This window comes from Mastigoproctus giganteus, chromosome 8, assembly GCF_048544385.1.
Source record: "Mastigoproctus giganteus isolate SK-2022 chromosome 8, ASM4854438v1, whole genome shotgun sequence".
Classification (NCBI taxonomy): Eukaryota; Metazoa; Arthropoda; class Arachnida; order Uropygi; family Thelyphonidae; genus Mastigoproctus; species Mastigoproctus giganteus.
The window spans coordinates 54,007,802-54,022,985 of record NC_143582.1 but is presented as its reverse complement, the minus strand read 5'-3'; the positions used below and the strand labels follow the sequence as shown (position 1 = coordinate 54,022,985).

General features: G+C 36.8%; 1 protein-coding gene across 1 annotated transcript in view; it reads left to right on the top strand.

The window, feature by feature from the left end:
• Positions 1–15,184, top strand: part of LOC150081532 (midasin) — a 1,449,634-nt gene that overhangs the window by 77,964 nt on the left and 1,356,486 nt on the right. Inside the window, exon 6 of the mRNA XM_090380238.1 lies at positions 12,175–12,361. Coding sequence (XP_090236364.1) covers positions 12,175–12,361 — 187 coding nt within the window. The remainder of the gene's footprint in view (positions 1–12,174; positions 12,362–15,184) is intronic.

Sequence of the window (15,184 nt, the reverse complement as noted above, 5' to 3'; positions counted from 1 at the left end):
TTCCTGAACCCAGTAGTGTGTACATAAAATTCTGTATTTATTAATGTTTATTGCAACTGGCACACATGACTGTCATCTTATTCTCCTTCTAGGCTACATTTTAGCCAATGTGTGGCCATTGCATTAAAAAACCATTAAAATATTTAAAAAATTTGCTTCTTAAATTATTATATATGTGTGAAAACATAAGTAAATTACCGTATTACACTGAAGAAATAAATATAAAGTATAAGAAGGAGAATGGGGGGGAAAGAAAAACTGGAGGAGAAAAGGGGGAGAATAATTAATTATGAATATTTCTTACTAATAATCAGTGAATCGATATAGTATCCATCGCAATTACAAAACTAGAAAATTCTTTGGGAACTCTTCGCAATGTTCTGGCCTGTTTCCATGTTCATACAATGATGGCTCCACTTTCTGTGCACTTTAACATGTAAATGGAATTAACATTATCACCTATGAGAGTGTCCACTCTGTATCTTACTACTCTGTGTGCATTACCAAGGTACTTGTCTGGCCACCGATGAGTGAGCTAACGAGCTCCGAAATGCATCTGGGTGGTGGTGCCCACTGAGAATAAATAACAGTAGTCTACTCTACTAGAGAAGCGTTATTTATTTGAAGTAGTGCAATACTTGGTATCTTGTTGTGAAGGTAGCCACAATATGAGATAAAATCTAAATGATGCCATTGCACTATGCATGTAGTTAAACTTATGGGTAAAATATGGTGTATTTACACTGATATTATATAGTTAATTTCAACCCATAGCATATTATGCCTTGAGCATTTAGTCTTCAAAACACAGTTTTAATAGATGGCAACACAAAAATTGCTTTGAAAATCAAGGGAGATGGCATTTGTTGGCCATTGCTATCTGATTCAGATTTTAAAAAAGCCACAGTTCAGTGGAATTTAGATCAAGGAATTGATGAAATGAAATTTAACTGCAAATAAACACAGTGATATTAATGCACTGAAAATAATAAAAACAATAAGATTTTTAATTAATTTTTAACAATTTTTTATGAATTTGTTATGAAATTTAAAATATTAATTTCAGTCTAACGTTGGATAATCAGGTCAAAATAATAACAAATTAATATTTAAAAACATAGTTGCAAAGTTTTAAGTTTTTGAATGTTTTAAAAAATCTATGAAAAAATTCATTCCACAGAGGCAGTTGTAATGGAAACCTGACTACTCCCAAATGAAAAGGTTAAATGTATCAGAAACATTTAGATCTTTAGCCTGTTATCAGTTATGTAAAATTTTGCAATGGCAACAGATGCATGGGGCCTGGAGGGATCTCTGAAGTGTTGGAAGGTGATAGCACTGACCTGATTATCTTCCATTGAATTCAGTCCTCCTCTCCCCATCTAGCTAATAATTATAAAATACTGAAATATCATAAAGGTAATTACTTTTTTCATTAAAAATCATTCATGCTATAACTTAAAAAAAAAGATGGTTTTCAAAATACCATGCCATAAATTAATTGGGCCCAATGTAAGAAACGATGGTTTTCAAAATACCATGCCATAAATTAATTGGGCCCAATGTAAGAAATTTTGCTTGTCACCATTTCCAGTTTGTTATTCAAATCAAAGACAACCCTTTCTTTTAATAGAAATTTCTATGATTTTTTTTTTTTTTTTTTTTTCACCTGATCAAATTCATATTGAAGAAGTACTTTGCAGCGATTTGTTGTTTTCATAAAAACCCATTAGATTAGAGCATATCCATTAGCTTGGATTTTGCAAAGTTATTATTAATACAAGGATCTGATGGATGCTTGTAGTCTGAATTTTAATAGCAATGTGCCAGATTTCAAATAAACCGTCCCATTTGTTTGAATATACATTGGAGAGAGATGCTGGCCTATAGTAATGGTAATGTTGTCAACAATTTATTTTGTTAAAAAATAAAGAGCAGTCAGATTTAATGTTCTAGCATTTTCTGCTTGTAGTTATTTATGGTAATAATACGTGTAGCAGCTGCATGCTCAATGGCATATGGCTGAAACTGTTGGAAGAGTTTTTACACTCGGCTGCAAATAATTAAACCAGAGACGAAAAATGATTTGGAACAATAAAATAGTGTCTCCATGCTATAAATTAATTGGGCCCATTTTAAGAAATTTTGCTTGTCACCATTTCCAGTTTGTTATGCAGTTCAGCTGCTTACTTACTATCAGTTGTTAGAGTTTGTAATTGGCAGCAATTAGTGTAAAGTGTATTTATATTTTTAAAATCAGACATGTATCCATATATAGAATTTTTAATAGATAAAGAAGATTTTTTTCTTTTGGAAGTACATGTGTTACTATTTAGTGAACAATGTAGTTGTAAGGTGGTTAGGTTTTTTTTTTTTTAAACATTCCTCTTGGACTCCCAGACACTCACTCATGGCCTAATTGCCTAGGTGCTTATAGTGAGAAGTGTTTTGGAATGGTGTGGATGAAAAGGGTGTAATTCTGGAGAAAGATGTCACAAATCAGAGAGTGCTATATTGTATTGTGCTGATAATGCTGCATTATAGCATTGGATAATGGTATCCTTTTTCATTTGAGTTAAATTGGTAGTTTTTTTATTTTATTTAGAAGTAGTGAAACTTCAGCTAGTTATGGTGTAGTTAGGTGGAATTTGTAAGCAAAGGATACATGGTGATAAATAAACTTGGATGTTTAAGTACCAAAAAACATTAAAAAGACACACAAATAGATAAAATAAGAATTTAAAAATATGTGCTAAAACTCCAGAAAGGGCATTTATGGCTGTATTTTACACTGATCATCAATAGATGAAATTTGCATTTTATACTGATTATCAATACATGAAATTGTTATATATAAAATACTATTACAGCATTCTTAACAAACAAAACATGTTAACACAGGCCTACAGTAGTTTGGGAATATCTCTAATTATATGTATCATTTAGGTTGGGGAGAATATATTATATTAGTAGGTTTACCTGCTAATGGTTGGGATTTCCATGTTTTTTTTTTAATTATCCCTCGGAATTGGGTGTGTTTTTTGAAAATTTTCCTGACATTCCTGATTTTCCAGTCCTTCCATTTTTATTTTTACCTTGTTCTATAATAAGCAAAAACAGTATAGAAAAAAAAAAAAAAAAAAGTAGTATTCTGACAAATTAATTTAATTCGTTAAAATATATTTAATATTTTAAAATAAATTTTTAAAAAAAGCATAATGTATCAATGGATAATGATCCTCTATTTTTGGTAACAAAATTAACAGCATTTTGACAAAACATGCTGAGAAGTAAAATATTTACTGCCACTTTCCATGTGCTTTCATTTATGTTAGTTCCTCAGTGACTTAGGGCGGGGGGTCGACAACCTGTTTTGAGTGAAGAGCCATATTTGATCTAATTTTTAAAAAAAATTTGAAGAGCCACACCTCAGCTCAAGCTGTGAGGGGTGGGTTTAAGAAATGGGATAGAGTGGGAAGGTGTTTTATTAAAAAATATTTTTTGAAATATTATTTATTAATGCTTGCGATGTGCAGGCAAACTAAACTGAGAAGTGTTTGCGGCTTGTGCTGAAACTAATGTTATATTAACTTCGCCATCCATGCCTGCTGCGCGCTGCTCTTGTCGTACATGTGGACTAAAAATTAAAGAGCCGCGGTTACATGTTCAAAATGCTGCATGTGGCTCGTGGGCCGCAGGTTGCCAACTCCTGACTTAGGGTGGCCAGATGCTCTGGTTTTCAGTGTTTTATAAACTTTTTAACTTTTAAAACTTTTTTTCTTCGGGATGCAAAAATGTCTGTTTTCTGAAATTTTAAATGTAATGATTTACTTAGTAGTCCTGTTTGCACAAATGTATTTTGATTCTCAGATTAGATCTATCAAATATGACTTCATAAAAGACATTTGCATTTCTCTGAATAATCCAGTACATTTAGGATCTGAGATTGCCTTGTGATATCATGGTAAAAATATTGCATACTTTGCAAACTGTGCAGTGTACACCAAACAAATGCGAGACTTTTGTTCTTTAGAAGATCAAGTTACTTGATGCATTCAAAAATTCACCAGTTAAGTTTATACCAAGCAATCACTCACGTATTAAAAAGGTTTTAGGGTATTGTAGGCATTTTTTTCTTTCAGAAGAAAGTTGTTAAAATTTATTGTAAAATTTTTTGAGTCTCCAATAGTTGAAGCATACTTCTGTGTTAAGCATATTCAATAAGCAAATGCTAAAAATTGTATAATAGAGGCCATGAGTTATGTGCATCAGATGGTTAAAGTGCCAAAATTATGCATTTAAAAAAAATTTCCACCTTTGCTTCCAAGGCAAGTTAACAAAGTTAACTTGCCTTGGAAGCAAAGTTAACAAGCTTTAAAAAATTTTAACAGATGTTCAATGTGAAGAAATGCTATCATTCACAAATGTAATAATATTTGTGTGTTGGGAACAACTTAGAAATACCTATAAACAAATTAGGAATGTGTGCACTCTTGCATTTCAAGTATGTTCAGTTTCTTAAAGTAATTAACTTGTTTCTTTTCTGTTATTAATAAAGATGAAAAGTAAACAACTAATTTTCTTATCAGTTAATTACTAATTGATTAAATAATAATATATATATATATATATAGCAATTGTATCTTAGCCATAGTATGCCAAGATATACTACAATTTTGCAATGGACTTTTTTTCTTCCTGGTTTTTAATAACTGAATTATAATATATATTTCACTTTTCTGCCACAATTAATATAATAAGCAAAATATTAATAATTTATGATATACAGGCAGTATATCATGAATTATTAATATAATAAGCAAAATATTAATAATTTATGATATACAGGCAGTATATCATGAATTATCAATATGTGGAAAGTTAAAATCCCCCATAATAAGACATTTCTATTTACTGTCTCATTCTATTTCTTTATATAGGAGTTATACTTATTGCAATCATTAGGCCTATAACAGGATCCTATTCTCATTTTTGTTTTCATAGTGTTTATATCACACCAAAACTATTTTTTGAATAAAACATCCTCTTGAGGGAGAATCAATTAATGAAGAGTTCTGTGTGGTGCAGTTTGGACAAAAAGACTAGGATAAAATGGTATTTTCTGGTCTTTTTGTCCAGTGGACCAGAAAACTCCAAAAACTGGTTGCTTCGCTGCAGTAATGCTCTATTGCATTTGTTGCTATTTGTACAGAGTTTCTTGACTACTCATGTTTTGTGCAAGTCCAGTAGTAGTAGTAGTGGCATGTGATGCAAGAAAGCAAGTGTACGAGCTTATGCAGCATCAGCCAAAAAAAATAAATAAATAACACGATTCCTTCCAAATGCCTGTCCAGTACCTCCTTAAATTTATTTAACCTATCAACTTCCACGACAGATGGAAGTTTGTTCCAGAAATTAACCACCCGCTGGCTAAAGGCAAATTTCTGCACATCTATTCTACATCTGTCTTTTCTTAATTTGAATTTATGCCCCGTTAGGTTGGTAATCTGAACAAGTGGAAGGATCCCATCAGAATTCAGCGTGCTCAATCCATTCTAGGCCTTATATACCTCAATCAGATCACCGCACAGGTGCCTAGCATTAGCATTAGCATTAGTAGAAGCATATGATGCAAGACAGCAAGCTTATTCAGCATCAGCCAAAAAAAAAAAAAAAACACAATCACTACTCCCATTTCACCCCTCCGTTCGTTCGAAATACCTGTCCAGCTGAGCCTTAAATTTGTTTAGGCTATCAACTGCAACAAGTGATGGAAGTCTATTCCACAAACCAACTGCCCGCTGGCTAAAGGCAAATTTCCGTACATCTATCCGACATCCGTCCTTCCTCAATTTGAATTTATGCCCTCTCAGGTGATTATTCTGAGCAAGAGGAAGAATCCCATCGACATTGAGCATGCTCAAGCCATTCAAAGCCTTATACACCTCTATCAGATTACCTCGCCGATGCCTAGTCTCCAGACTGTAATTTGCAAAACTTAAGCCTTTCTTCGTAAGAGCAACCCTTTGTTCCATTCACTAATCTTGTTGCCCTTCTCTGTACTCGTTCCAGCAGCTCTACATCTGCCTAGTCTCCAGCCACTGCAATTTGTAGAACTTAAGCCTCTCTTGGTAAGAGGATCTCTTCATTCCCCTCACCAATCTTGTTGCCCTTCTCTGTACACGCTCAAGCAAATCTACATCCTTCCTAAAATGAGGCCTCCAGACCTGTATGCAGTACTCAAGGCGTGGCCTGACCATTGCCTTATACAGAGGGATAATCACCTCCTTTTCCCTGCTAGCAAAATTCCTATATATCATTGACAAAACCCCATGACCTGCCCTGGCAGCCTGTCTGCTTTGCTCAGAAAACTTCATATCTGCTACTACTACTACCTTAAGTGTAGTACCACACAGTTGGTACATTTCTCTGGGGTTACTTCTACCCATATGCAGTACTTTGCATATGTCAAGGTTAAACTTCAGTTGCCACTTCTTAGCCCATCTGCCCAAATTATCTAGATCCTGTTGCATTAGTACACTGCTATTACTGTCATTACCAACCCTGCCAACCTTTGTATCATCTGCAAACTTCGACACTTAGCCTGATATACCTTCATCAATATCATTGATAAATATACAAAACAACAAAGGACACAACACCGAACCCTGTGGGACTCCACTAGTAACATTAGTCCACGAAGAGCAGCACCGATTAATTACCACCCTCTGTCTTCTCCCACTCAACCATCCTTTTATCCATTGTAGCAACTTACCCTTAATACCATTCTACTCCAATTTGTGCAATAGTCTTCCATGCACAACAGTGTCAAAAGCTTTCCTGAAATTATTATTTTTTGCATCCAGTTCCTTTGTAATCACATCATAATATCCTATCAAATTTGCCAGACAAGACTTTCCCTTAACAAACCCATGCTGTGTCTGAATTATTGCTGCAGTCTTGTCTAGATGATCCTGCAATGCATCTTTAACCAGTGACTCCATTATTTTACCTGCAACAGAAGTGAAACTAACTGGTTTGTAATTACTCGATCCCTCTTTGTGAATTGGGGGATACATTTGCACATCTCCAGTCTGGGGACCTCCCCTGAGTCCAAGGATGCTCTCATAATTATGGCTAAGGGTTTGCTTAGTTGCTTTGCCGCCTCTTTAATATAACTGGATTGATCCCATCCACCCCAGGTGCCTTTCTTATGTTTAACTTCAACAATTTCTCCTCCACTTTGCTCTCAGTTATTACAAAATCATTAAACACCCTGCTACAATTTGATAACCTTCTGCCATTTTCAAACCTTAATAACTCCTCATGTGTGAATGTAGATGCAAAATACTCATTCAGTTTGTTTGCTATCTGAGCAGGATCACCAACAGTCGAACCATCGATATCAAGTGGACCAGTCAGATTCATCAGTAACCCCCTGATTCTTCAGATCTCTCCGGGGTGATTTTCTTTTTGTTTCCAAGACTGAGAATTGGGGGAAGGTGATCCAAAAGTGTGTTAATGTGATTATGTTCAAACAGTGAATTAAATGTAATGGCTTGGATTTTGTCAGTTTCGAAATTGGTTTACAGAAGTGTTTCCAACAGTGGGAAAATTATTGGGATAAATGACTAATCTCAAAAAGGAAACTACACCGATGAGCCAAAACATTATGACCACCTACCCAATATGATGTTGGTGCTCCACGTGCAGTCAAAACAGCTTGTACCTGATGAGGCATGGACGCTACAAGATTTCTAAATGTGTCTTGTGGTAGTAGTAGTGGCATGTGATGCAAGAAAGCAAGTGTATGAGCTTATGCAGCATCAGCCAAAAAAAAAATCACACCACTCCCTCCAAATGCCTGTCCAGTTCCTTCTTAAATTTTTTTAACCTATCAACTTCCACAACAACAGATGGAAGTTTGTTCCAGCAATTAACCACCTGCTGGCTAAACGCAAATTTCCGCACATCTATTCTACACCTGTCTTTTCTTAATTTGAATTTATGCCCCCTTAGGTTCATAATCTGAATAAGTGGAAGGATCCCATCAGAATTCAGCATGCTTAACCCATTCAAGGGCTTATCCAACTCAATCAGATCACCGCACAAGTGCCTAGTCTCCAGCCACTTCTTCTTCTTCTTTGGTCCTTAGCTGGCAGCTGGGGGAGGCGGTTGGCCACGCAACCAGTATGCTGCTGTAGGTGCCGCAGGGTTTCGGACTTGCTCTGTGATGTTCTTCCATACCTTACGATCCATGGCTTCAGTCCTGGCCTGGTTAAGGTCGAGACGTCGGCTCTTCAAGTCATCTTCCACTTGCTTGGCCCACGTTTTCCTAGGCGCGGTCCGTTGGATGCTCCATTGGGTGGGTCGTTGTCTCCAAAGGAGTGTGGATGGTATTCTGTTCGTGCCCATTCTACATACGTGGCCAAACCATCTGAGCCTTCGCTTCTGGATTTGGTCGGCAATGGTTGGTTGCTGTTGGCATCTGGCGCGGATGGTATCATTAGTGATGCGGTCGCGAAGAGAGATGCCCAAGATCTGCCGCAGGCATCGCATTTGGAATACCTCAAGTTTGTTCAAATCTAACTTGAGACAAATCCATGTTTCCCATCCGTAAAGAAGAATGGGCAGGATCAAAGTCCGGAAGAGTCGGATTTTAGTCTTTGTGGAAATGTTGGTCCTCTTCCACAGACACCATTTGAGCGAGGCGAACGCAGTGGCCGCCTGTCCAATTCTGCTGTGAATTTCCATGGTGGATGCAACTTTCTTCTCCTGGACCAGCGACCCAAGGTATTTAAAGTCCTGCACTTGCTCGATCTGGACGCCTTCGAGATAGATGGTGGCTTGCGACCCATCTGTTGTCAGGGCCTTTGTCTTACCAGCATTGATCTTCAAACCGTATGGCCGGGCAATGCGGGCAATGTCGTAGAGGATTTCCATGGCTTCAGCGTCGTTACCGGCAAGGATAGCACTATCATCAGCAAACATCAGGTCAGTCACATAGTGATCCTTGTCATATTGTATGCCCTGTCTGTTTCTGAATGCTTGCCTCATAATGGCGTCGACCACGACGCCATTATGAGGCAATAGCACTGCAATTTGTAGAACTTAAGCCTCTCTTGGTAAGAGGATCCCTTCATTCCCCTCACCAATCTTGTTGCCCTTCTCTGTACACGCTCAAGCAAAACTACATCCTTCCTAAAATGAGGCATCCAGACCTGTGCGCAGTACTCAAGGCGTGGCCTGACCATTGCCTTATACAGAGGGACAATCACCTCCTTTTCCCTGCTAGCAAAATTCCTATATATCATTGACAAAAACCCATGACCTGCCCTGGCAGCCTGTCTGCATTACTTAGAAAACTTCATATCTGACTGCACAATTACTCCCAGGTCTTTTTCATTTTCTACCACCTTAAGTGTAGTACCACACAGTTGGTATGTTTTTCTGGGGTTAATTCTACCCATATGCAGTACTTTGCATTTGTCAAGGTTAAACTTCAGTTGCCACTTCTTAGCCCATCTGCCCAAATTATCTAGATCCTGTTGCAGTAGCACACTGCCAGTACTGTCATTAACTACCCTGCCAACCTTTGTCTCATTTGCAAATTTCGACACTAAGCCTGATATACCTTCATCGATATCATTGAGAAAACAACAGAGGAATCAACACCGAACCCTGTGGGACTTCACTAATAACATAAGTCCACAAAGAGCACCTAGCAGATACCAACACACTATTGGTTACGTGTTGATATCTGGTACCAACATGTAACCAACAGATCCTTTAACTCCTGTGTGGTTGAGACGCCGCAGATTGGAGTTGCTGTTGGAACACAAAGCACAGATGCTCGATGGGATTGATGTCTGGGAAACTTGGAGGCCAGGGCAATACCTGTAAGTCTTTCTCATGTTCCGAGAACCAATCTGGAACAATCCAGGCATTGTGGCATGGTGCATTATTCTGCTGAAAGATGACACTGCCAGAGGGGAAAACCGTTGCCATGAAAGGTTGTACCTGGTCAGCAATCATGTTTAGGTAGGTGGTAGATGTCAGAGTGCCCAGCATGTGGATGACTGGACCCAGGGTATCCTAGCAGGACATCGCCCAAAGCAAGGCAGCAGTGTCATGCAATCAAAGCATGAAACCGCTGCCACCGGCTTGGGTTCGTCCCACGGTGCATCCAGGCGTCATCACTTTCCCAGGTAAATGATGCATGCGTACCTGGCCGTCCACATGTTGCGATGAATCACGCAATAGGAAGTGGGATTCATCAGACCGGACGACCTTCTTCCAATCACTCAAGGTCCAGTTTCGACCCATTGTAGGTGCTGTCGCCGGTGAACCGTGGTTAGCATGAGCACTTGGAGCAGCCTGCGGCTACGCAGCCCCACTTTCTGCAGGGTTTGATGTACTGTGTGTTGTGACACATTACTCCTATCAATTGCATTCCAATTACAGGTGAGTTTCTCTTCTGTTGCCATGTACCATCTGGGAGAGCCTTCGTTCACCTCAAGCGTCGATAAGACACGGTCCTCCAACACCTTGCTAGCATTTCGTGGGTTTCTCCTCTTAGGGCCACTTTTGGTAGGTACTAACCACGGCTGACCGTGAGCATCCCACCAGCCGTGCCTTTCAGATATGCTCTGACCCAGTTGTTTGGCCTTTGTCAAACTAGTTTTTAAGTTCGCTGCCTTTCCCATCTGAAGAACAAGAGTAACACTGATTAACGGAGCTTAGTACGAGGTGTTTTTTATACCTTGTCCCAACCCGCATGCATGCCATAGTTCACCTGCAGTTGTTTCGATTTGCATAACAACTCGCAGGTCATAATGTTTTGGCTCATCGGTGTATTTCTAAGAAGGGTTAAGTTGCCTCTCCATAAGTATGCTTTTTGTTGCTGTATTATGATAGTCTGGATACTTTTTTGAATGGAGCTTGTATTTTAAGGAGGGATGATGACTGGATTGATGTCTTATGGGCAAGGGGTTTGTTTTAAGACCTGTTGTTTCATTGATTTAATTTTTATATATTTTATGTGAAATAAAAAATGACAGAAAATATTCTTTTGTGCAGCAATTGTATATAGAGGAAAGTGTGTCAGTAGTATACACCCTGGTTAATTTTATAACAAAATTTGGCGGTGCATAGTGTACACCAATTGTATTAGAAAGAGGGAGAAAATTAATTTCATTTTTAATTACATCAATCATGCAATCAAAATTAAACGAGGAAAGCTAATTTATGGATTGAGCCATAACAATTTTGCACTCTGCTGAATGCACACTTTAAACCAACTAGTGTATATGCTAGTCTATTTTTAGGATCATGAAGAAAAGAGAATGAAGTTGAAGAGGAAAGAAACATTTTTGTACAATTAGGGGTATGATTTTTGAGAAACAAATTTATCTTCACTTAAACCCTGCTTGAGAAAGCTTTTTTTTGATAAAGGCTAGCTCATTTCATGATCTCAACAGGATTTAGAGATGGGGATGATATTCTAGAAGCAGTGCTTATTGCAATTTATGAAGAGAGAAGAGTTTGTCTTCTCTCTTCATAAAAGAAGAGTCTGAGGGTGGCAACATTTCAAATGATCTAAATGATAAAAGCTAGCGAAACAAGCTTAAATAACTTCGAAGGGATATGTGTCAGGCTAGTAAACTATAAAAGAATAGTATTAACTGTGTCTACAGTAATGTCAGTAAATGGGTGAATTCAAACTCCTGGTTAGGACAATTAATGCTGACATAATAGGACTAACAGAAATGTAGTGCCACCTGGAAATTGGGGATAACGGGATCAACTATGGCATGTATAATGTATTTAGGAAGGATAGGGAAGGTAGAAGAGATGGTGGAGTCCTGCTTCTTATCAAAAGCAACCTGAGTGCAAAAAGAACTTTTGCTCAGTCAGAAGTTATGCCTGTCAGCATAGAATCTGTATGGTGTGAGTTAGTTGGATGTAAAGATAAAAGAGGGGGAGTATTCTGTAGACCAGAGGATTGTGGAGAGTATGATGATGGGCTCTGCATGCAAATGAAATGGATGTGGGTGGATGGAAAACTGAACTATTAACATTTCATTATTTAAACTTCTGTTCATTTTGTTTGCTATAGATAGATGCTGTTTCAGAAAATTAATTTATTAAAATGTCATATGTCTTTCCTTGTAGGTATTATACTGTACTTCAACATACACTGGCTCTAGAACATATATCTCCTTGCGTTCTTAATTTACCTGAAGAGAAAAGTGGGGGCTTGCAAACGCATACTAGAGGCCGATTGCTTGAATCAGACTGCTGTGAAAGTGTTGCTTCAATTTGTGGGGTTCTTCTTAATAGGAAAACAGATATAAATAAGGTAAGACAGTATTAATAGTTACTTTCATAAAATTTAATTTAAATTTAGACCGGTTTAAAAATAATTGGAGAGAAAAGCCACTGTAATATTATTTTATGGACATATTCAAAATAATGAGTTTAGCCTTTAATTATCTCTTTATTTTCTTTATTATTGGCCTTTTTTCTTACTAAACACCAAATCGATTTTTTTTATTCATGATGTTTTGTTTTTTCCTTCTTTTTTTGATAGTTGTTTTGTGCTTACTGAATTATTTTAGTATTGTGCAAGAAGCTTTGTACCTCATTTTTTGCTTATTCTTTGTTCCTGTTCATTTCTGTTACTATTATATTTCATTTTGTAAAATTTGCAATTATATGTAGTCCCAAAGGCATTATGTACAGAATAAGGCTTTGAAATGAAGAAAGATTTATTGCACATCAGGTATGCTAATTTTTTGATAGTTTGCAGCTTTAAAAAGAGAAACACAAATGTCAGCAATAAGTACATAGCCTGGTTGTGTCGTGTCATACTTTTGTTAACTTTAAATATTGGCTAACTAAAAATTTACATAACAAAAATTGCTTTCCTTAACAAAAACTCCATTATGTCATATTAACAAAGCTGCAAACATGAAACAGAAGTGTTAGGTGATTTTTCTTAGGTCATTCTTTTTATATCAGGAATGAAACAAAAGGTAGATGCTTGTGCTTTGGGGATGATATCATGTTGTGTATATGTTTTAGTGTTAATATTGGTTAAAGGCCAAAAGATGTAAGGAAGCTAGGTTTGTGCAATGTAAGCCAAAAAATAAAAATAAAAAATATATATATACAGTTGAACTTCCCTATAACGAATTCGATAAATCCAGTGAAAAAATTCGTTATGGAGAAATTTCGTTATACAGAGAATATCTTTTTTATTAGAATTTGTTATCTAATTAGAAAATGAAAACGAATCTACATTTATTTTTAATGTATTTTATTTCAAAAACACTTATTTAAATTATGTTTACACAATTTTCGCTGGTAAGTATCACAAATTTTAAAAAAAAATCTGTAATTTTCGTTTGCACGGTACAATTAAAAAAATGTCTGATTCTCAAAGAAAACCTCACATTTGTTCAGAGCATTAAAAACACATTATCAGGAACATTTTCACAAAACTGTAGACCCGTACGAACTGTTTTAAAAGTGTGAATCATTTCTTTGCGAGTTGGCTTTTCTACGAGTTGTTCTGATGCATCTTCAGCGTCATCGTTAATTTCTTCGTGATCATGGTCGCGTCTAACACTGTTCAGCAGTATTTCATCTTCATTTGGATGTTCTGTTGTAGTCAGATCTTGATCTACATAAACATAACTATCCAATGTTATTTCATTTTCAATGTTTCAGTGTTACACTGGTAGTGAATCACCCTGTATACACAAAAGAAAATTTATGGTTAATGTATGCTGTATCTTACTTTTCAGGGGGGGAAAAAAAAATACAAGAGCATATAGCCTATGTGATTGATGACAAATTGTTCTAAAAGAACAAAAAAAATATATATATCACGGAAACCATCTACTGTGAGTCCAGTTAGATGAGAACGGACATATCATATAATGATTGACAGGGTCACATGGTACGGTTGAGGTGAGAAGCGAATGTCACTCAGTAGGCATTACTAAAAACAAACTATGGTACCATTCTATGTATTGCCGCCGCAGCACGCTAAAGGTTTACCACAGCGAATTTCGTTTTCCCCTTAGCCAACATCAATTTACAAATGTACCCTAATTGTTGTAAAGTTTATGACCACTTTTAAGAAAACCCATTTGGTTTTATAACTGTAACAAAAATGAAACAAAGACCCTCCTACGGGTGTCAATGGCCACAAGTGTTCACCAAAAGGATGATTAATTCCAGATGCTAATAGGCAATTTCGGAGGGAAGGAGGCTGTATATTTGAGCGGCTGCTTAGCAGTAAATGCTTGAAAATCTTCAAAAATGCTTTTACTATTTTTTTTTAAAAATTCGTTATAGAGAGACTAACACTTCGCTATAAGGAGTTAATTTTTACATGTAATTTCGTTTCAAGGTGCAATGTTTTGCGAAAAAATTCATAATATAGAGAAATTCGTTAAATAGAAGTTCGTAATATAGAGAAATTCGTAATAGAGAAGTTCCACTGTATATATATATATATATATATATATATATAAAACTTTGGCTGGTACAGTCCATATTCCTCTTATGCTTTCCTTTTGGCAGAAAGTATCAATGCAGTTACCTCTTAAATTTCACTTTAATTACAAGGGTCATTCCATAAATAGGCGCCTCCATAGCCAGGTGGGCAGGAACAGCAGTGCATAACACGCGCTTCTTGATTAGACCGGGGTTCGAGCCCATGACCACCAAATACGCGGAGGATGCGGAAAGGTCAGGGAATGACCACCGCATATCCCCGGAGTAATATGGCCTTAGTTGCTAATGCTGCTGAAAAAAAACCAAATAACAACAACAATAACATTCCATAAATAACCTCTTGTGTGACAAAATTTTTTGTAATTGTGTCAGCACCATGAAGTTTTTTATATTAATAGTACAGATATTAGAAAGTGCATCACCCCTTAAAATTGTAATTTTTGGCAATATTTCTTACAGATTGCATCAGATAAGATTGACATGCGTAGCTGATAACGTAATATTGCATCAGCTGTTACTTTCAGCTATATAAGCATGCTCTGCAAGAGTTGCCATTCCTTGCCTTGTGTCAGGATGGTGAGTTATGTGCAGTTGATGCCACGAAGAAAAGAGTGCTATTGTTGCTTTACATGAGGAAGGATGTTCTTCCCATCAT